General features: G+C 38.0%; 1 protein-coding gene across 14 annotated transcripts in view; it reads right to left on the bottom strand.

Annotated features, from left to right (window-relative positions):
* LOC124645783 (tensin-2) overlaps positions 1-23,424 on the bottom strand; it is a 91,926-nt gene that overhangs the window by 29,207 nt on the left and 39,295 nt on the right. For 12 of the 14 annotated variants that reach the window (XM_047185669.1, XM_047185668.1, XM_047185667.1 and 9 more), the window contains 2 exons: positions 21,047-21,115; positions 13,271-13,456 (listed from right to left, as the gene is read on the bottom strand). In XM_047185669.1, the coding sequence (XP_047041625.1) occupies positions 13,271-13,456; positions 21,047-21,115 (255 nt within the window). Of the gene's footprint in view, positions 1-13,270; positions 13,457-18,223; positions 18,634-21,046; positions 21,116-23,424 lie in introns of those variants that run through there. The other 2 variants (XM_047185678.1, XM_047185679.1) reach the window with 1 other exon arrangement.

The following is a 23,424-nucleotide window of genomic DNA, read 5'->3' as shown; positions in this document are numbered from 1 at the left end:
AACATAGCAAAGAAAACTCTTAAATATATTTTACACTGCTGGTAAACATTCAAAACAACTTTTCACTGGTCAACTTATCACTGCACTTTAGTCAATAACTTCAGCTTTTAATTTATTTGGGCCACTTAATTTTTTATTGGCACTGGTATAAAGGTGTTGAGCCAAGTTTCACAAGAAGTCCATACTGCATGGTGGATTTATTTAGTGTTGCGTGCGTGTCGGGTAGACGCGTGAGGCGACGTCGGGAGCGGCACTGGCGGCGCTCGGCCGCAGCGTCCCGGCGCTGCTCTCGGCGGCACGCTGGCGTCACAGCGTTGCTAGGCAACCGACGCGCTAGACAATCGCGTCCACTACACACTTCGCTGCTATCTTATAGAACATTAGGTGCAGCCACCACTCAAGCGTTACATGACAATCGAACCTAACAAAAATAGTTCCAAGTTTTTTCAGCATGCGAGGCTCAACGAGGCATGGAAATACCAGACAGATGTCTTAATTGCTATAATAAAGTCAGTTATGTCTAGACTACTCTGATTAATATGAATTTTATTCAAAATTTAAGATCAGTGCTCTAATACTCCAAAAATAGATATAAGTTAACATTCTTATTTATTGCGAGCCATATACTACATAGTAATGATTAGAGAGCTTGCACATTTGTATGTTCAATACATCGCACCAATCGGATGTGTGATTAAAGTCGCAGGCGCACATAAAATGGCGCTTTCCAATATTTCAATTAAAACCACGCTATAAAAGCAAAATTGAAACCAATAAAAACATTTGCAGGTATATACAGAACTAACTAGTTTAATGTGTACTTGTACAACTGCAGTCATGAGCCACATAACGTTGGTTAAAGTAATTGGCTTCGAAATTACTGTTTGGTGTGAACGAGATAATTAATTTAATGCTTCATTAAAATTAAAATGTAATGCAAAAGTTCCGTTTAAGTATCATTTTAATAAGCGTGGAGTTGTTTTAATGCAAAATAGTTGTGTGGTGCGCATGGCGTAATGGGTACCGGTTCATTCATACGTCCTACGTACGTCATGCGGCTGGGCGGGCGGCGGGCGGGCGGCTTCCGTAAACAAACTCGCGTGCACCGCGCCCGGGACGATATCCACGTGCTAACCAAACCCGCGATGAAAAATATATTCATTCTCTATAACGTATCCCTTTAAAGTTTATTGTATTTTTCTCCTTATTTAGTTTAGTGTTGATCATTGACTTTAGTGTTGATGGTAGGTGTTGATGATGGAATTTTAATGAAGTACCTAAAAATATTCAACTTAATTTATTAACAAAGGTTTTCTTAACACAAAATTGAGTTTATTAAAGAACAAAGAATAATTAAACTCCAAAAAAGTTTTGCGCTTACTTATTAAGTTGCACAAACTTTCTTCATTATGAAACGCGGAAATATTAAAAAGTAAGCGTAAAATCAGATTAACCATAAACATTTATTTTTGTACCCAAGTACTTAGGAACCTTTTTTTAAAGCTCTTGACACATGTCATGTTCCAAATTTGAACGTATCCTGTCAACGTAGCGGCTTGTGACGTCACGGTTCCCGGACATAGCGGTCCCTATTATGAACTTATCTGGATGTGTCCTGACAATGCGACATTCTGCTGGGGTCGCGGCCTGCGCCAAGTGGGGGTCAACTCGTGAATGCCAATCACGTACCTGTACTTACATTTCGTCGCTAATATTAACATCGATTGAAGTCCACTTTAAAACGATAGTTCAGGATTTATTAAAAAAATGTTTTCGGTCTTATGTACAGTCTCTACCTAAGTAGGTACCATTTATTTTGCAGCAACCTTGCTTTTTTATGAATAGAAAAAACAAAGAGCCTGAAACATAATTTATTCAATGGAACACACTTATTTTAACTGAACATTATTTTAATTTAGCCTGCGTCTGCCGTATTTCAAAATACAAGTGATAATATTTAAATTAATTATGCTTAATGCTGATGATCTCTGATGGATGATATATCATAATGATGCCAAATAAAGTACCCGCGTTCCAAACAGTTAAACTGATAACAAACTCGTTTGTTTCCGAATGAATCAATCGATGAATAAATGGTTTTATATCTACGTAAAACTAATCTTGTAAATTATCGTTAGAATCAATTAGATTTTTATCAGATAGTGGTTTACTTAGCGTCTGTTTAAAAATAACGATTAAATTAGTAGCAATTTGTTTACGCAGGTTTGTAAATAGGAAGTATGTAGACACGTGCCTATGTTAAAGTTGTATAAACACGTTAAACATTCTCGGGTAACCGGTTTCCATACGAAACGCTTAACTAACCGTTTCTAACACTTCTGCATACAACCGATTATTTTGATAACTATATGAAGGCGAATGTTCGTTTATAGTTAGGGTGACGACGTGCACGGTATTTAACCCAATTCCTCCCTCGCTGCACGCTGCACCTCCAAGTAGATAAATATAAATAGTGACTCCATTTAAATTGAGTTCTGCTGCGTGAAAATACAAGTGCACTGATCACCAAGCCTTTGAAAGTGGTCCACGAAGGTAAATATTACTTTAAAAAGCAACTAATGTAAGCGTAACGTCCACCAACGACTCGGAGCCCAAATATTTACACACCGACTTAATATTTACATAACATTTCATTTCTATGGAATAAACTTTCTATTTCTACCGTTTGCTTCTTTAACTGCTGCTGTAATTACACACGCACAGTACATCAGTGCAACGATGAACTCAGTAATTATACCATTTATGGGGAAAACTTTAGCATCGTACGGTTCTTTACGACCAGATAATTGTAGGCAAACATATTCTTGTCTTTTCTGCTAAATTAACAAGTTGCAGACTGGACTTTTAGAGAAAACTTATTCCCTGCGGTCGCTGGAGGCACTAAAGCAAACTCACTAAATAACGAAAGTGCGGTGTGCAGTCCGAGTAAACAACATTATCTCTGACTGTAAAAGGAACTACAATATTTTGTCGGTATTCCCGTAAGCCAGGAAGATACGTAGCCGCGGGCTCGCTCCTATCGCAATAGCCATCGTGAGAAAGTTTCGCGATCCGCCGCCCAATCACTTATCTAACATTAATCCCGGCCCGCGGCCTCTTTGACAGCCACTTACGGCCGAAAGCAATTTGTATTAATTACGCCAGGCCGACCTATATTGACGAGTAAGTATTTATTTAAGTTTTGTTAAATTTTATTATGTGAATATTGAAACAATTTTTGTTTACAAATTGAATATGGCCGGTCGCAGCATGAGGCACGATGTAGATAATAGTGATGTGTGTACGGTAGAGTGGAGAGGTGTGACGGTACTTGTGCGCGCTGACCGGCAGCCAGAACAGGTTGTCTAATACGCAGTGTTGTGATTGCGGAGGAGCGGGTATCGCCCGATCTCCGGGTCTGTGGGTCGGGTCGGCCCGGCCTATTGTTTAAGTGTCGAATTTTATTTATGGCGACGTCGGGGACGGCCGCCATGGCCTGTGCGCCGACACCTGATGCCGTGATCCGTATCTCGTGTTCGCCGGGTGGTCCGCTCTCAGGCCAACTCTTTCTAAACTCACAGACTACAATTGGGAACAAAAAACCGCCTCATTAACAAAAACATATTTAATTTTTTAAACTTTAAAACTTATGAAAGGATGAGATTCTGACTGATTACATCTCAGTTAAAGTTAATCGGTAATTGTTCTAAGTATTATTAAAACTTTTCAGTAGAGTTTTATTTTATTTTTTTATTTTTTTTTTTTATTAAATCTGCAATCAGTGCCTTCACTTTTAGCAAATATGTTATTTGTAATTTTTCTTTTCAAGTGTGCCCTCCAGTGAGGACATCTACTCATACTTATTTTCACCTATATTATGGTTTTTCTTTTAAGGCGTTTGACATAGCTGAGAATTGTTAGCTGCTGTGCAAGGGTATTGGGGTGGGCTTCCAGCCGCTTTCTATATTTATTCTTGACCTTATCAATTTCCTCTCTGACTGTAGGCATTTCCAGGTGTTCGTGGATCTCATTAGTAGTCACATACCAGGGAACATTACTGATGGTTCTGAGTATTATATTCTGCATTCTTTGTATTCGTGTAATGGAGGAGTTGCAAGCACTACCCCACAGCTGTAGGCCGTACATCCATACAGGTTTTAGGATAGATTTGTACACCAATAGTTTATTGTCTACTGAGAGTTTGCTGTTTCGTCCTAGCAACCACAATAATCGTTTATATTTGATATTAAGTTCATCTCGTTTTTTTTTGATGTGATCATTCCATGTCATACGTCTATCGAGATGGAGACCAAGGTATCTGACAGAATTCTGATGAGGAAGGCTCTTGTCTTCTATTGTCACGGGGGGGCAATTACCTTTGCGTAGTGAATAAGTAACGTGAACTGATTTTGAACTGCTAGCTTTAATCCGCCAATTTCGAAGCCATTTGGATGTTTCGTCTAGGCCTTCTTGTAGGATTTTTGAGGCTTCTGCTGGGTCCTTGTGACTCGCCAAGATAGCTGTATCATCGGCGAATGTAGCTGTTGTTACAGTATCCGAGCAAGGGAGATCAGATGTGAAAATGTTATAGAGTATAGGGCCCAGAACTGAGCCTTGAGGTACACCCGCTTGTATCTCAAAAAAAAATGATGTGATTTCACCTTCTTTGACCTGGAACAGTCTTCCTGAGAGGTAAGAATTAAATAGTAAGAAATAGCTGTGTGGCAGACATCTTTTAATTTTACACAGTAGGCCTTTGTGCCAGACTCTATCAAAGGCCTGTTGAATATCCAAAAAGACTGCTGAACAGTATTCTTTTTCTTCCAGAGTTTTTCTTATTTTGTCAGAGACTCTATGAACTTGTTCTACAGTAGAGTGTTGTTGTCTGAAGCCAAATTGATGGCTGGGTATAATGCCATTTTCTGTTAAGATCGGAAGAATTCGCCGAAGAAGAAGTTTTTCGAAAACTTTAGACAGTATTGGAAGTAAACTTATTGGTCTATAGGATGTGACGTCTCCTGGTGGTTTGCCATCTTTATAGATCATAATTATTTGAGATACTTTCCATATGTCAGGATAATGTTGAACTCTTAATATCCCATTACACAGCGTAGTGATGTAAGTTACAGCTTTTCGAGGTAGTTGCTTGAGAATTTCTTTAGTAATTAGATCAAAGCCTGGTGCCTTTTTATCCTTAAGCTCTTTAATTGTTTTCCACACTTCGCGTGCTGAAACGAGTCTCGGCGGTAGGTCCATTTGGAAATCTTGGTTTAGAGCTACATCCACTTGTTCATCAAAATCTTTGTCCCCAGAACTATTCGGACAAAACACTTTTGCTAAATGTTCTGCAAAGAGGTCTGCTTTTTCCTGGGGTTTTCTCACCCATCCTTCAGCACATTTCAGTGGCGGTTTGACGGCTTGCGGTCTATCGAAGCCCTTGGTTATTTTCCACAGGGAATAGTTTGTGGACTCGGTAGCAGTCAGATTTTCTAGCTTTTCTTGAAATGAGTTGTCATGCCAGTTTTGAAGTAGGAACTTCAGGTTACTTACGCTTTTGTTAAAATTAATTTTGTCTTCAGTAAGTCTACTCAGATGCCAAACTCTTCGAAGCCGTCTCTTTTCTAGTACAGCTTTTTTTATTTCTGAGGGATAGTTAATTACTTCGCTACTGCTGTATTGTATTTCAGGAGTACTCATCCAGCATGCTTCCTGTATGAGAGTCGTTATATGTTTCACTGCTTCGTCTATATCGTCAGGAGTTTTAAGGGCCATTTTCATGTTTATCGATTCCTCTATGTGTTCTCGAAAAGTGTTCCAGTCTGTTAGTTTATTACATAGCCTTATTGGTCTTGATACGTCTATAAGGTTAGTACTGACTGTCATTAGTACCGGTGTATGATCTGAGGAACCATCATAACAAGATTCAGGTTTCATATAAAGCTTTGTTAGTCCTTTGAAAATGAAGAAGTCTATAAGGTCCGGCACTTTCTTAGTATCAGTTGGCCAATTAGTAGGTTCTCCAGTAGATATAGTACTTAATTTGTTTTTGTCTATGCTTAGTTTCAGCTGCTTGCCCCTGGTGTTTGTTAATCTGGAGCCCCAAGATGTATGTTTGGCATTCCAGTCTCCACCAGCAATATATCGGTGTCCCAAGGTGCTAAAGAAATTGGAGTACATTGACTCGGTAATGTTGTGTTTAGGTGGGCAATACACTGCCGTCATATTGAGGTCTCCTGTTTTGTCATGTACTGTTACAGTGGTTGCTTGAATGTAATCAGTTTCGTAGTTAGGCATCTAATGATGTTGAATTGACTTTTTAATAACAATGGCCGACCCTGCGTGGCATGTACCGTCAGGATGATTTGTAACGTAGCAGTGGTAGCCGGGAAACTTTACTATAGAATTAGCTTTACAGTGTGCTTCCGAGATGAGAAGAATATCTACTTTATGTTCAGCCAAAAACAGTTCGACTTCGTGTTTCTTAGTGGTGAGACCATTGATGTTCCAGGTCGCTACCCGTAGCGTGGTCATTTTGTCAGTTTTTCAACTAGTTTAGCTATGAGGGTCATAAGAGTGCTCATTTGTTGAAGAATAATATCAAATTTTTCAGTCTGTTTTATAATGATTTGTTCCAGGGTCGCGTTTATTTGGCCTGAGGTGTGATTATTATTCTCCAAAGTGTTCTGGGAGATGGCGTTTGTTGGATTTAATTTTACGGTTTCTGCGTAGGAAAATCTATTTTCTTGTTTCTTTGGCTCTATGTTAGTTTCATTTATTACTGGATTTTTGGATGTTATTTTGTTTACTGTTGGACGAATATAGTTTTTCTGTTTTCTTGCTTGGATTTCTTTGTAAACTTCACATCCCTTGTAATTCGCTGGATGTGGTCCATTACATAAGGCACACATTGCTGGAGTACTCCGGTCACGTTTCTGGCATTCGGTTGTTTTGTGTGACTGCCCGCATTTTACACACCTATATGGTCTCATACAGTAATTTTTAGTATGGCCATATTGTTGGCATCTCTGGCACTGTACTATTGTTTTCGTTTTTCTTGGTTCTTCTATGATGAAACTTTGGTGGTAGATATATTTCAGATCTTTAATAAGTTTATTTTGGGGACCAGTTATCAGGTTAACAAAGAATGTCGAAGTGGGACTCTTGTTAGGACCAAACCTTGCATTTATTATCTCTCCAGTTACAATATTTCCAGTTGCCTCTATGTCTTCTTTAATAATGTTCACTGGTGTAGATGGATGTAAGTTTTTTATAACAATTCGGAAGCATCTATTATCTTTCCTGTTAAAAGTGTGCCCTATGAGCCCTTTTTCTCTTACCAGGGAGATAAGTTTTTTGTAGGCATCTACATTTTTAGTACTAATCCTAAGTTGCGTTTTGTTGACAATTTTGTATGTAAATTGCTCCTTGTTGACTGCGGTTTCCAGAAGATTTGTTAATTCCTTTAGGTCTTCAATTCCATAGAGGATAATTGGTGGGGGTTTGGCTTGTTTCATTGGTTTAATCGCCTCGTCAGCTATATCGACGGGCAGTACATCATATCGATTTGATGTTTTGGTCATATCTGCAGAAGGGCTAGTAGATAATTTTCTTTTCTTATTCCTATTACAAGGCACTTTCTGCCAAGGAGGAGGTTGCGGTGAATCGGTAGGCGTCAAGCGCACATCTGCTGATTTCACCTCTTCACTAGATGGTTGTAATTGACAGTTTCCAATTGGCGCAGATTTAGGCCTTTGCAGGAATAGGCCAGGATGGAGTGCCTGTTGAACAAGAACTTTCCGGCCAGCAGGATTTTTGTGGACAGGAGCTTGGTTTCCGACTCCAGCGGAATGTTCCTCCGAAGAGGTTGAGGATATGTTTAAAATTTCATTTTAGAGTTTTATTTGACCCAATTTTATTGCACTCGACTGTACAAGTCATGATTTGTTTTTCTACTTTATTCGTTTTGCACCACACATATGTTTTCGTATTTCATTCAATACTCGTTTATACACACTACGTTACTCACACGCATATTTCAAGGTAGGTAATTGCTTATGCTAATTGTATATTATTTTGCATGGACAAACACTGGATTATTGATTGCGGAATAAATGGCCTTAGATATTATTTATATTCCTAATGACATCATTGGACAATAGGTACGTATCTATTATAGAAATAAATATTAACGACATTCCATAGTTATTAACAACATATTTAGATATTCCGAGACCCCTATTTACGTTAACCTATTCTAACTTTACTATACAGGTAGAACATTCAATCAGATAAAGAAAATCTTCCTTCAGTTTGTAATTTGCAAAGTCACTAAAATCAACTTCGCAATGAGTGAGCGACGCCTTTTCGGCGCTGAGCGAATAAGTAAATACCTTCGCTTAAACATTAAGGGCCTTACTACAAAAACTTTAAACCCTGTTTTACACTTGTCTAATAAAATTTTGGCTGCAAAATGAACCATATGTCAACGTCATAATTTGACATTTTTTTAGACAAGGCATAAACTGACGTTTAAAAGTTTTTGTGGTAAGACGGTAATTATTGTAATGTGGCCATACAATACAAACAGTACGCGTCAAGCCCACGCCAATACCCATTACGTAACAGTTTTCTCGCTGTCCTACGCCTAGAAAACTGTTTAGCATTGTATTGTCAGTCAGAACTGAGATTAGATCATTGTATTTGCAATGCTAAATGTTCGACAGCCAACTTAACTGGCGCGAAAGCCATTACGAATTCCATAGTCTTCCCTCAGTAGCTGTTGTCCTCTCGCTGAATAGATAAATAACACGTTACGTAATGTGAATTTCAACGCTATTGTTAAATACTTTGGACCTTAGAAAGCTATCTTTAGTTACGCTTACACTTTTACGAGAATGGCTTTTACCTACGTATTGTTTTAATAAGCTGTTAGAACGAACTAAGCTACGTTGATTAAATCCGTCTGCTCTTTTTGGTCCAAGTCCTGTGGAAGACGCTTATTTCAGAACAGAATATACGTTTTAATAAGCAATGTTGCTATATTATTTTTGGAGGATTTACTAAACAATGAATTCGAAAATTGAATTACACACTTATATCTTAGAATATTTATCTAGCTTTGGTTTATATTCAAGTAGCTTTAATAAAGAAAGATTATTCTTTTGAAAACCCCGAGAAGGCGGTATCAGTCTACACAATCTTAGACATTTCCTCGACAGGCTCAATTATTCATTCTTGGCTTCAGCAGCTAAAATACGGTCTCATCTGCGTATCCCTTTCTTTGAATGTATGCATTATTCACGAGAACGGCATAGTGATGTTATTCACAAGTTAAACTTAATTCTTCGCAAGAAATTCCGACCGGGAATTTCGCTATTTAATACTTAGTCTAGAAACTGCATTGTTAAGTCCAGGTACTTTACTTATGCACTACTTTTTAAGTTAATGCTGTAGACTTGTAGAGCCTTGAATATATTTGAATTAATATCTAGAATTCCTCCAGTCCAGACTTTTTATTACCCTTCGAGAAATGTTTAACTAGGGCAAATAAGTTTACTAATCTTTAAGAAGTTTTTTAATCTTTTAAAATTTCAAAGTTAGTAAATTCGTAAATGTGTCGCATTAAATAAAAATGAAAGAAAGTTTAAAGCAATGTAAAGCACGTGCACATAACAAAACGTAATTTCATAACAAATTCAACCTGTTTCGCAAATTTTGAGAGAATACAGGAGTATCTAGCTACTAAATATGTTAGGCAAGGAACTAGCTCCCCAGCTCATATTCACTGAAATAGTTCTAGAGCATGTAACATGTATTGAGCTAGAAACGAACTTCATTCCTTAGAATATTACGCAGCTCTGGGACAAACCTGCAGAATTTCTTAGCAAGCGACCGTAAAAAGGTAAGCTTATTGAAATGCCGTGTCGACCATTTCGTACGCCTATGCATATAAAGAGAACCCTTTATTCCTAGGCCCAAGTTCACTGACAACATAAACGCCCGTTTTTCGTAAAACAATTGCTTATCATGAATTTTCACGTTTAATTTTCAAAGAAGGTAAACATTTGTTAGTTATACGAAAAACAAATGAAAATAGGCTTTACAGAGAAGTTCCTTCACATTTCGGCTTGCATATAATCCTAGCCTTTGTTTCTATACATAGTATTTTCCATAACGTTCTTTTGAATATTCCATAGATAAGATAAACAACATCATAATTTTAATCACCTTATCATCTCGTAGTTTAGATATAAGCTGACGTATAGCGGTTGTTGGCAAACCTAATTGCCAAAACGATGGAATTTACGAGACTTTTGAAAAACTGATCAATATATGTATGTACTTGCATGAAATGTGTTCGAAATTCGCATGTACAAGTTAACAGGAACTAGAACATTAATAGGACAGGAGGTAACAGCGATTGGTTCATCAATTATTGGCGAGCACAATTACCCCATTAGTGGGGAACTACCCCGAGGCCAGCACTTACCTACTGCGCAGGAAATTGTCACAAACGACTTTAGGGGACAATTTGTATAGACAGGTCTCGACGACGCAACCCCTGAACTTTTACTATGACAAATATAGCCTACAGAAAATAATACGCAAAAGATTTTTGCATATAACCGATAATTACATTTCAATAAAAAAAATGCAAACAATCAATAGTTTTTTTTAAGAGATATGTTTGATACTCCTTCATTATAAGTATAAATAAGGATATTTTAATAACGTTGGTACAATATCTATATCGGCAAATAAACGCTCGCAGCGTTGATATGGCAATCACATTACAACTAATAAACTATATCGATTTACAGCTTAATTAAAATATTATAGCGCTTTGTTAAATACACAATAATAACTAGTTCTCACAATAATTGCAAGGCTAGCACATGATTTACACAAATATCTTTGTGAATTATAAAACGATAGGGTTTGTCAAGACCGCGACATAATTAAACGCCACAAAACGTCTAACGAAGGCATTATTTTAATGTCACTACCACATTTCAATTAATTAATTGTTTTTTTTTAGTTTTCTCGCAATCCTAATGGATTTCTTAAAAACTTTTTGAAAAAAAAATACTGACCATTTTGACAAATTAATTTATAGGCACGCAATTTGATATTGTATTTTTTTTTTTTTATTATTAAAAAGGAAGACTCCACAATCATTTTAAATTAAATATATGATACATAAAAGTAGGTCTATGTGGTTGTCATGAGATTCAATTGAATGAATGTTGAACAAACCACGATTTGCGGCAGCACTCCACCGACATCACAACAATAACACAATTACTGAAATGTAAACAATACTCGTTGTTAAGAGTAAGTGAAAATAGCTTAGTGCTGGCCGCATGCGTGGGCGCAGGCCGCTGCGAGGAAACAAATAGCCAAGCTCCATGGTGTCCCTAAACCACTCGCAATATTAATGGGCCCGACATCCGGCCCAGTTGTGTCGCCATGTCGCCCCTTTGTTGTAACTTCTCGAGCAATAACCGTCCCTGTAACTTCTAGCTATGATGGCCACTTTCTGAAATATTGACGCCTTCCATTGACAGCTATTTGGTAAGCAATCGTTACTTCCTTATAGCTTTTGTGTCTGTTAGCATGTACAAAGTATTGGCTTTGTGTTGTCACACGCGCTCTGTTCCTGTGATGACCACGTAAGTATAAGGTGCGATAGTATACATGAAAGTACTCTGAATGTTCGTCTAACAGAAAATAAAATGCTAGTAATATAATAGCAGGGTTTAGTGACAGCAGGCGGCGGTCTCCGGCCACTAACCCTCATTTTACGAGCGTGCGAGCACAAAGGTACATTAGCGAAACAACAGGAACTCGCGGCTCGTGAGTACGCCTCTAAGCCGCCGGAGCCCTGGGCCGGCAGATTATGATTTATGACCAGTTAATGCAAATCTATAGTTCGAAAGCCGAGGTTCAGTTTCTATGTCGCCGTCGTGTACGAGCGTGCGCGCGCTGCGCTGGCGTCGCGCGCGGTGCGGTGCCGTTTGACGGGCTAATACCACGTCCGCATACCCGCTTATTCCATTCAATTTCCAATGGTAAAATTGCTCACACATCATTCGTCACCCTCTCACGACTAGTTAATTACAAGAGTATGATGTCAAAACCAAATAAACGCCCGCTAACCCGCGAACTTTTGATTTATGGTTAGAAGTTTCCTCAATTACTTACCTCTCGAAATAATTGCAGATAAATATGTAGTACATGACACGCGGCTCTCTACTCGAGACAGATAAGCATTAAATAAACAAACATTAGACAGATATAAGCATGAATACGACGATAGCCTCGTAATAAACCACAGATTATAAAACTGTATGCACCGGTATCTATTAAAATGAATAGCGTATATCGTCGTAGCGTTTAAGTATTTTACCTTATCACTGTAATTGTTATTATAAATCTTGTTTCATAAAAAATGACATTGAGCATACGAAATAAACGTAAAAAGATAAAATTAATTCATAAGATTATTGAGCTCTCAATCCCTAATGTTATGTGATGCGGTTGAAGAATTTTAAGTTCTTAAAAGAATTCAAGATAGTGTTTTTTTTATAAACTACATGGCTTTTTTAAAATAAACTTGATGTTCCTATTCATATACAAGCTGTTGATTTGCATCCGTGCCATAGTCAAGGACGTAATTATGCTAGTGATTTTCGACCCAAATCAACCAAAAAATTGGTACGTAATTTTTTTAAAATTATTTTTTTTCCGAATTCCGTCTATGTCATCTAGCCGTATTTAAACTTGGCGTGTGTGTTACTGGCCTTAAAACCGTGCTGCGCCCTCACACAAACGCAAACACAAAGAATACGCAACGATCATTCGTAAATTTCATTCATAAAATTGGATTACTTCTGAAATACTACGACATTACAATGACAAAAAAAGCAGTGCATATTAGTTATTTCCCATCTACTGTAATTACAATCGATTATTTACGTACTTTATGTCCTCCTCCTGAACTATGGCACAAATCAACACCTTGTATAGATTTAAAAATCAGCACGTGAAACAAGACGTTTTTTGCTCCTGCACCAATTTGCATGGAAGCTCATTGCTTGAATTTGCCAACCGACTTTGCGACTATGTATTTCCTTTCATTTGTTTTCCTATTCAGTGCAAGGAATTGAAGTGTCACCTCGTTCCAGACATGGATCAATATTAATGTTCTCTCGTATTTGAAATTATATTTGTCGCATTTTAAATATTGATGAGCAATTAGCCCACTTACCGTAATGGTGTCGTAGATGCCGTTTTGTTCGGAGCGTAAGGTGACGGACGCTGACGGCGCGGGCGGCGGAGCATTAAGCGGAGCGGGCAGCGAGCGCGAAGGGGTTGGCGACAAGGGTAGTGGGTCGCCATTGCGCATCCACGTGCGATGGATTTGCCAGCTCGTGTCCGAGAAACGGGCTCTGTCCTGTTGAAACAAAGAATTCAATTAAGTTACGTATAAAATATTAAATTGCTTATGAAGAACTATGGCAATAGATTTTCAAAATAAAATAGGGTCACAAAATTGGATGATTTTGTCCGTTTTCAGGAAAGAAAACTATCATAACATTAAATTGGAAGTATAGGAAAGCTACGAACAATGACGATGATGATTGGCATCATAGTCTCAATAAAAATCGTAGAGAAAATTGAAAGCGACGCAATGTCGCGAGTGAGTTATTGTTGTAGCGAATAAGTGTTTGGACACGCTGGCTCGCGAAGTCGCGATATTGTCACCAGGCTTACGAAGTCTTGTTGAGCCGTGTCTGCGAACAAAAGCTTTCAAATCCGGGTTGGAGCCTAGACCATACTGCTTCTGTTGCAATCTTATTCAATCTGTAGACATGCCAATTTTATTTGAGACTAAAGGTTCTCCTAAAGCTATTCTAGAGCAAAAATATATCGCAACTATGCGTGATATTCCTAGAACACTTTCAGACACAAATATTGTTTACTTTGATCAATTTAGTTTGTTTATAAGATCATGAAGGTTGGGGCGGCAATAATTCCACATTCAGTGATATGAATGGAGTCGATGATTTAACGTCCGTCTGACACAATTACAGTGCATGGAAATATCACAAAATTATAAGCCAAGAAGCTAATCATACCGAGATTGTAACATTGCGTCAGCCGCTGTGATTGAGTTGTGAGCAGAGGTCGGTGCATAATAGGATTGGTTTTATTATATTTACTGATTGGTTCCGCACCAACTATGAGCACCTACGTATTCCGGTCACGTCCGAGGTTTCTCAGCTGGACATCTTTGTAATACAAACCGCAGTCACACAGGATACCGGCTATAACTAAAAAGGCGCTAGACACGTCGCGCCTAGGTAACCTCATGACATACTATGGAACCTTTGACTGTCTGGACTATTTTCCTTGTCTTTAGTTTCGGAATCATTGATTTACAGATCAGATAGTCCAAATACATACTAAATCACAACACACGTGTTGGTTTAATGCTACGGTTTGAGAGCGATTGATTTATACGCAAACGTTCCGAGATCCCCATCTAGTTAATTGGGGTGAAATTGAATAATGATTACTTGATAACTTCGAAGGTAACGCCTTTCGTTCCTCGGCGAAATTACCGGGAATATTGATAAATAGCCTCTAGCTAGTATTTAAAACCACTTTTAAAAGTTGAAAATTACATTTATCAAGAAACAATATTTTATCAAGGAGACGTTAAAATATCGTTAATGTTCTTAAATGTTATGTTGACGACGCGAACACAGTGTTACATAAAATATCTAAACAAGTCGTGCATCGTGTTTATGTGCATTCGTAAAGTTTACGTCGACGAGCTGCGTTCGACAAGCGCGATATAAAAATAACTCGCAAGTAGATACGCGAATGGCGCTGTTTTGTAAGAGCCACAAACAATGCGTAATTTATAAGATGTTATAAATTTCCAGAATTTCAAAACCTCTGCTCTACATTGTGTGAAAATAGTACATCGGATTAGCTAGTGGATAGATAAGATACGCATCCCACGTGAGCTGATGCGAGCGTCTGCAGCGGCCGCGATACTCGGCCCTTGTTCACAGGCCTGCGTGGGCGCATGCACTTAACATTTCGTTACCACTTTCAACACGTATCGGCTAGATAAGCCAACTGGAGGAATTAATAAAGTTATCCACGCTTCTTGTTAACCTCTCACTTGATCCTATACACCATTTGACTCATTTTCGTTTGAGTATGTACCTACTTGCATTTACCTGCTTTGATATTTGGAGTAGGTAATCCATATTATTATTATTTTTCTCTGTGCACCGACTACAATTTTGTCATTTTAGGTACATAGGTCAATCAACATTCTTGGCTTTCGACGTATGTTATTGTATTGGATTTGGCTATCTTTTCCTTAATCCATTTATCTGCAGTGACAATCCTACTCAGCTGTTATACCTAATCAGTAAACAGTTTTGAACATTGAATTTATTTAATTCCTTTCAGATAATAGCGTAAATATTTGAAGGAATAAGGAAGTCAAAAAGCGAGCGATAACGTTGGCTTTCCGTCAAATAATATGTTAAGTACTAATACTTAAGAAAATAAAGAAATTGGTGTTTGTAATAATTGGCATTAAATACTATTTGTAGTAAAAGCAACTGCATTGGCATTAGCAAGTATAAGTACATACACATTACCACATGTACAAATGTTGACTCGGCTTCTTTCTTCGGAGAAATCGTGAGTACATAGCTACGTGGGTATAAGAAATAGTTAAAAATCCAAATAACGCTGCGCCCACGCCGACCGTACCTCCATTGCAGCATCATTGCATTGATTGATTGTTTTTAAAACAATATGATTGTATTATAAAACAGATCATTTCTGCAAAACAGTGGCTTTGTACCTGAACAAATATATAATACATAAATATATAAATATAAAAAACCATATAACATAAATACTCATTCAACTATAGAAAGGGTCACATCCCGATTTTTTATACACTTCATTACTAGGATTTATTTCTCTCTTTTGCCTAAGCTTTGCCAAACTAGGTCGGGGTCGGCTCCCAGTTTAACTAGATGCGGCTAAATATCAATATTTACATGGAGCCACAGCCATCTGCCATCTGACCTCCACATCTCAACTACTGGATGATATTTGAAATCAAACTTTAGAGCAGATGTCGTATTTCTGAATTTTTACTGCCAATAACGAAAGATATTTGAGGAAGTTCTACTGATATATATGCAGGTCATAAACTTCATTCAAGAGACAGACGAATGTCGATTTTTTTCTAGGACAAAAATCTATTCAGCAAACAAAGCTAGGATCACAAATAGAACCACAAGAATTCCAAACTGGAACAAACAAGAGTCGTTAATCAATCGACGTGAATTATTAATTAGTCATACTTCGGATAGTTTATTTCCAGTGACTGGACATTTTGTAACATATTTGTCTTTGTATTTTAAGTGAACGGCCGCAAGTAAACAATATTAACCAACCGAAAAGTAAATTCGTAAAGTACAATATTTATTGTGACCTGTGAGAGACTTCTTACTATAAATAAATAAAACTGGTTTCAAACGTTCAATGTCTTGAACTTTTTATTAGCAGTACGTTACGAATTGTTATATCTTTATTCGTTGCGTAAGCAGTTACATCCTGACTTCCAAGTATTGCTTTATATTTATCAGATCCCTTCACAATAGAAGTCTTCAAAATTCAATGATTGTGACAAGGCTTGACAGAAGGTGACATCCATAAGAAAATAGGTCACATTAGGTAGGCACAACACCTTAGCAACATTTTTAAGGAAACCAAGTCATACATAATCAATAACACATTTCGAAACAATAAATTCCTCATTTGACAGTCAAAAACAGAAATAAATCTCTGAAATTTTCCTTAACTTTTCCGCTCGTTCGCAAAATAGTAACACAATGAAGTAAGGAACACAATGTGTGAGTGCGATACAAATTCCCAATGCAGTGTGATCACGTAACACACAGAGGCCAAGGACAAATGGCTGCACATTAGCAGTGCGATGGCGCGCGCTGATTGCAGCTACAAACACACCACTGCACCTCACCTCGTTTCTCTGTACTTGCTTCCTTTATCCCGTCATGCCATCTATGGCCTTTAAGTTTAACTGCTGCAGGTCATACAAAACCTCATTAGGGTCTTACAGCGCTGCCTACGTCAATCGAGCACAATAGATCGCATTCCAGCCTACAATTCCCAAGCATAAGTACTCATATGACTTGAATTTTATTATCGACCGGCATTGACGAACAGATTTAAACATCTGTATAAATAATTTATAGTACGTTCACATGTTAGTGAGATCATAATTGTAAGATCTTTAGGCACATTGACATCACAAAGATCTGAGAGGCGAAAACAATTCGTCAGTTTGTGGTCGAAAATTCATGGAAGGTTGCAAAATTATGTTTTGTTTCCAGTCGCTGACTGCGCACCGCGGTTTGCAAAAAAACGACGTTGGTGTTGCTAGCATATAATTACCAAATGTTAGATATTTCAGTGGATTTATGAACCTTGATCATGAATAGTCTTCCTGAAATGAATTTATGACGATAACTGTGAGGATCACTTTAACTTCGTTAGTTTAGGTAGTGGGCCCGATTTCTAATATTTAGCTTTAGGATCACGTATTAGCGAGTTTAACGAGAGCGGACGCCAGAAGCCATACATTTTCGATTCGCAGAATTGAATTGCAAGTGGCTGAGCGTTGGAGCGGTACGTCGCGGCCTCCGCCTGATAAGATAACCTTGCCTCTCAATTTGCTTTGCTAAAGCGAACACTTCTAGCACTGAAACACAATACTACGACTACGTAACGCTAATCAATTACACTGTGTTATTTACTACCATGTGTTTAAAGAAACGCGCTGTGTTCTCCTAGAAACTCTGTGCCGGTATCGTTATCAACAAACCACGAATTTTATTGTGTGTAGTAGAAGTGTTTTTTAGCATCTACATATTAAATTGTCTATATTTCTACATCTACTTATATTATTAAAATTGAATCCAGTTTTGTTTCATCTATTAAATTATTACAAGGATGCTGCTTGTAGTGATGATATCAGCTGTTCGTATAATACCTTCGTATACACACCTAGTTACGTATATTATATCTTTATGCTCGCGAATACTTAGTGATATCTACAAGATGTAGAGCCATGAGACATGGGTCTATTAAGTACCTCGTGTTCAAAGGGATCGTCTGTGCGGGGAACCTGTTTCTGTTTATCTGCGCTGAACGACAGCCTCCTCTTGAACAACTTCATCTTGCCGGTGGACGCGTGTCCTGCCAGTTACCGTGCGTGTCTGACGCGTTACCAACTCATTACCGGCAAGCTATGTCACATTAACTTTAGAGTTATTTTTTTCACGAAACACAAAATATCTAACAAGTTCTCTTTGACTGTCCAAAGGGAATAGTCATCACTACATCACTTGGCAAGTTAGCCGCGGTTTTGTAAAAAACCGCGTAAACTGCCTATTTTGGCGGCATCTGAGCACGCGAGTACTGATAGTGGTCGGGCACGGGCTTCAGCAGCGCATGCCTTTGGTATGCGGTGCGGCCAGGTCGCGGGCGCGTCGCGCACTGTCCGCGCTCGGGCCGCACTATGCAGCCGCGCGGGCGCGCCCGCCACCGCGTCACCTTCACACCGTGACACACGTGTCGACCCGCCCCCCAATGTTTACATTTATCTCTATCACCACTCATTAAGACCTTTCATAAATCAAAGTTTTCACCTTACCCATTCCAAAGTCCCAAAACCTCTTCTTCTACTAATTCTTATGCAAAGCCAGCCATCGGACAAATAGCTCGGTTGATAAAGTGTTATCGTAAACTGACCTACAAACTAGTAAGAGAATGTAGTGATGATATGTAATATAGTATGTATGTACCTTCATGCCTTGTAAGTACTTGTAAATTAATTTCCATTACTGTAGAACCGACTTGCGTATGAAATAGAGAAGCAGCATCCGCTGTTGGGATAAACAATACCAAAATAGGAACGGCTATGCTGGCTTTGTTTGACAGATGTCAATTACATTAAACGCACTGGTTCCCCCGCAGACCGGCACTATTACAAATTACAGTTTTGAAGGGTGAAAGAAATAATGAAAGTGAATATTTCGGGATGTTTTCATACTAAACGTAGCATGTTTACTAACAGATATACATATTGCAAACATTTATGGAATCTTTGTTGTTACAAAAACAACTCTCAGAATAGTAGCAGTAGTTAGTTATTAAGTTTATCTGTCAACATTACCAAGCAGGCAGTGTCTTTTCCTGAGCTTCAAATTTTATGCGTGTGTAGTGCAATTAGCCCGAAGGGTGACCCCACATAAATTGGCATGCCAATGCTTACGAAGCGCATTATAATAACAATGAAGATGGAATTAGGACGGGGATATTATCTAGCTATATTATTCAATGACCTAAGAGAGAATACTAACATTTAGAAACGTTAGAATACCTATTCTAAATCCCAAAGGTACATTTATAGCCTATAATTTAGGAGTACCTACTCGGCTAATTGACATTTTGCGAGACCGGAGACATTTCATTATGAACGGCAAATAATACTTAATTGATTTTAAGAGCGGAGGCTGCAAGCAAGTCGGCCATTTATTTCACTTTAAATTTAACAACTGCAATAACAGCTAAAACGATTTCAAATTAGGTGTCCCGATGTAAAATTTGTTCAACTCTGAAATATCGAAAGCACTTTGCCCTGATACTTTTACAATCATGAACAATATCTGTGAGGGCTGTCATTTGTTTTTATACTGTTGGAAAAACATCCATGTAAATTATACATATAGTCCATGGAATAAGACTAAACTACATGGAAACAAAGTGGCCACCGCTAGGCATAAGTTCAAGTCCGATGCGTGCGTCTATACTTACCTAATGTGCAAGAGTGTGAAGCAAAATAGTTTATTATAATTAGTATTACAAATTACGTCATTTATTCTTCTTAACTCATCAGCATGCAAGGTTGTAATCTCATACATAGCACACATATAAATTAGCGGTATATTTTGCAAATAAAGTTATTCCCTACTGAGTGTGACTGAGTTTCCTATTGGTCTTTGTATTTTAATCTAGACACAGTTCTATTTTTAGCTTGTTATATAACTGTTCCCACGGCTGTAGAAAATGTAGCCTTACCGTCCTTTGGTGTTTGCACAAAAATCAAACAGGAAGAGGAATGTAGAGCCCGGAATGTAACGCTAACGTTAACCCGCCAATGTTTGATCTGTTGTTAGAGCTTTCTAAATCCTTGTTGGACTTGTTGGATACATGAACAACGGATTCGTGCTATATTGTCCGCAATGACCACAACCAGCTAGCAAAAATAAGACGTAGTTCTTGATATTCTGACCTTCATAAACGGAAGCAATATATTCTTAGTAACTAATGCAAATTAATTTTATTTGTACTACATATTTGCAATATTGCTGTTGAATACTAATGCTGTTTCATGTGAAAAGCAGCACTACACATCCTCAACACTGAAAATTTGCCAAATGGCGTGAAAATGAAGTGGATGTCGGCGTGAGCCACGTTTTGACCCGTCGTCGGTCGTGCCACTTTCTTGTTCACGTCCCATAATCATAATGGGGAGTAATATCAGCAATTTCTGCTCCAAAGAGACCCTTACATCATCCATATCTCGCAGCTCGTATCCATTCAGAGCTAAATATGCGAAAGTTAATGATCGAACTCTTTGAAGATACCTCCCGAAATAATTATAGCGAATTCATTTATACGCCATGTTTCCAGCAATTATCGGTTAAACGTTCCATACACGGGCCCGTTTAACATCACACGCGATATGATTTTTACATTATAACAGTTATAAAATTTCAATAGGGGCTGATAAGATGTTTTTATGTTAATTGCGCTGTTAAAAATATGGTATCTTCTTACGAATAAGGAGTTGCGGTGTTCATTGTAGAGAGGCGGTAAATCAAAAGTTAGTTGAACAAGGTTGTGTACTTACAGAGTTTTGTACTTGCGCCAATATCTGCGCGGTATTGGCGGACTCGCTCAGCTCCACGGCACCGGCCACCTGAAACAAACAAACATTTCTCGAGCTACATTAAGTGGGTCAATTGTTCCCGAGGGACAGACTCCGCGCGGACCACGGATGTCGGTATTTCATTTGAGCTTATTGTACTGAAATTGGGAAAATACAATTTCAGAAAAACATGGCCTATTTTAGAAAATAATATTCGTAGGTACTTTATTTCCTTAAACGTGATTACGATTTGGGTATAAAAAACCTGTTTGTGTTACCGAATATTAAGTCACGGAAATGAAGCCATGACTGTGCCGAGGTCAGAGCAGCTATAGAAACAAAATCTGCATTCCATCTAAGCCTCGTAGTGGTGGTTACTAGCAGTGTAAAGAGCTTTGCCTGGGGCAGGGCGCATCGACCTTGTGCTACTACGTATTCGCGACTTGGTCTCGGACTCGCCTTGCCAAAACGTTACGTGCCACTGCAGTCTAATAAATTATAACTCGCGGGTTCGAATCCCGCGCCCGCCACTTATGCCGTGTACAAATTGTTTTTACACTGCATGTTTTACTTTAAACATATATTTTCTTATTTCAAGAAATGTTATAGTTCCTAATAGAAGGCTTTACCGTACAGCCGTACAATTAAATACGTATCATAAAACAACCCCTTATTGTTAAAATTGTATTCCTTTAAAAATACTATTTTGCTAACCTAAATGTATGTCAAGGAAGAAATGTTAAGGAAAACGTTGTTGTTTACAGTTTTATTTTATTCATGATTTATTTAAGAAGAAAAAAATCCCATTACTATTTTGTTCAGTTTTTCCTTACTTATATCCAATTTGACGCAACATAATGTACTTATGTCATGACATTCTACAAACACAAACAAGCGCGAGAAGTACGAAATCTCCCCAAATATAAAATTACACCAACCAGATTAAGAAAATACACATCATACTTTGAAGAACAATGCCTCAGTAAAGTTGCTTTAGGACTCTTAACTTTAGAGTCTTAGGTAGGTAAGTATATTACCTTCATAATCTTTAAGCATCAATGTCAGGACTTTAGCTGTTGCGTTTACACCCACTGATCAACGAGGCAGTCAGTGAAAATTACTCAAACGCAGTAAAATCAAAGTGAAAGTAGTAAATAGTCCACAAACGGACACGAGAGTGGGTTTACTTGTTTTCGTGTGAAGTTGCAAGCGAATCAAAACTCCCCGAGGGGATAATTTGTAAGTATTGTCTGATATGGCGATATCTCTGCATTGGTCACGGGATTGTGCCGTATGTGTACAGCGTACGTTTTCTTTATTCACCTACCACATATTGTACCTGCTCGTAAGGTATATTTACTGTTAATAGATAAAGGCCATATTATTATATACAACATATGCTGTCACGCCTGCCTATCAAACAGATCAATAGATAATCACAACGAATGAAATCACTTAAGGCTATCTATAGCTGTTGAGAAAACATTCCGAGCAAATCACAGTTTTTCAGGAATTGGTCATAAAAATGTACGGCTATAAAGCGCTACTGATGGCAAACCATTAAGAGACGTAAATCTCACACCGTTAGCGTTGGAAAGATAGAAGCGTTTAACCAAAAACTTAAGGCCAAGAATAGTAATCATAATTATGGTAATAGAACGCAACGAAGGTAGATTACACAAGAGAACAATTATACGTAAAACTACGAAAAACGTAACCGAAGTACACACGATGATTTCACAATATAGGAAGAGATTTCTCTAATTGTTTTCCGTGAAAACACATGAGCGTTTAAGACTGAGGCTAATGGCATAATGATAGATTTCATGGCGAAAACTTCATGTAACACTTAATAATTCATAAAGTAGAGAGAAATCCACGCAAAATTATAGGGGTGGCAAGTTGACGACACAATCTTCTCGCGGGTAGGATGCCGCCGACGCAATTATAAAACTCATCTTCGAAAGCGCCGACGCATTCCTCGGCCGAACAGTTTATAAAGTGATAAGTGCGATAACTCCTTAAAAGAGACCGACACCATATTTGTAGCAATAACACGAATATTTTACGTTGATTCTCATCATTTCTCCCAAGAATGTTGGTTATTACGCCTTTATTTCATTCAAATTATGAACATAACGCCATATTTGAGCAATGATCAATATTACATAAATTATGTCTGTATTTGATTGTGTTACTACCATAGACATAATATTAGTAAACAGGACTGCGCATATAAACCCAAAAAACGAGCCGAGTGAAACAGTTAGTACGGAGGCTGTCTGTCCCTTTCTAATAGGGTGACTATGAGATTAAGCTATGCGAGACAAATCCGAATTTGCTAAGATTATTAAACGCAG

Source organism: Helicoverpa zea, chromosome 3 (assembly GCF_022581195.2).
Source record: "Helicoverpa zea isolate HzStark_Cry1AcR chromosome 3, ilHelZeax1.1, whole genome shotgun sequence".
NCBI classification, from domain to species: domain Eukaryota; kingdom Metazoa; phylum Arthropoda; class Insecta; order Lepidoptera; family Noctuidae; genus Helicoverpa; species Helicoverpa zea.
The sequence above is the reverse complement of the archived record's forward strand: the minus strand, read 5'-3'. Positions and strand labels throughout refer to the sequence as shown.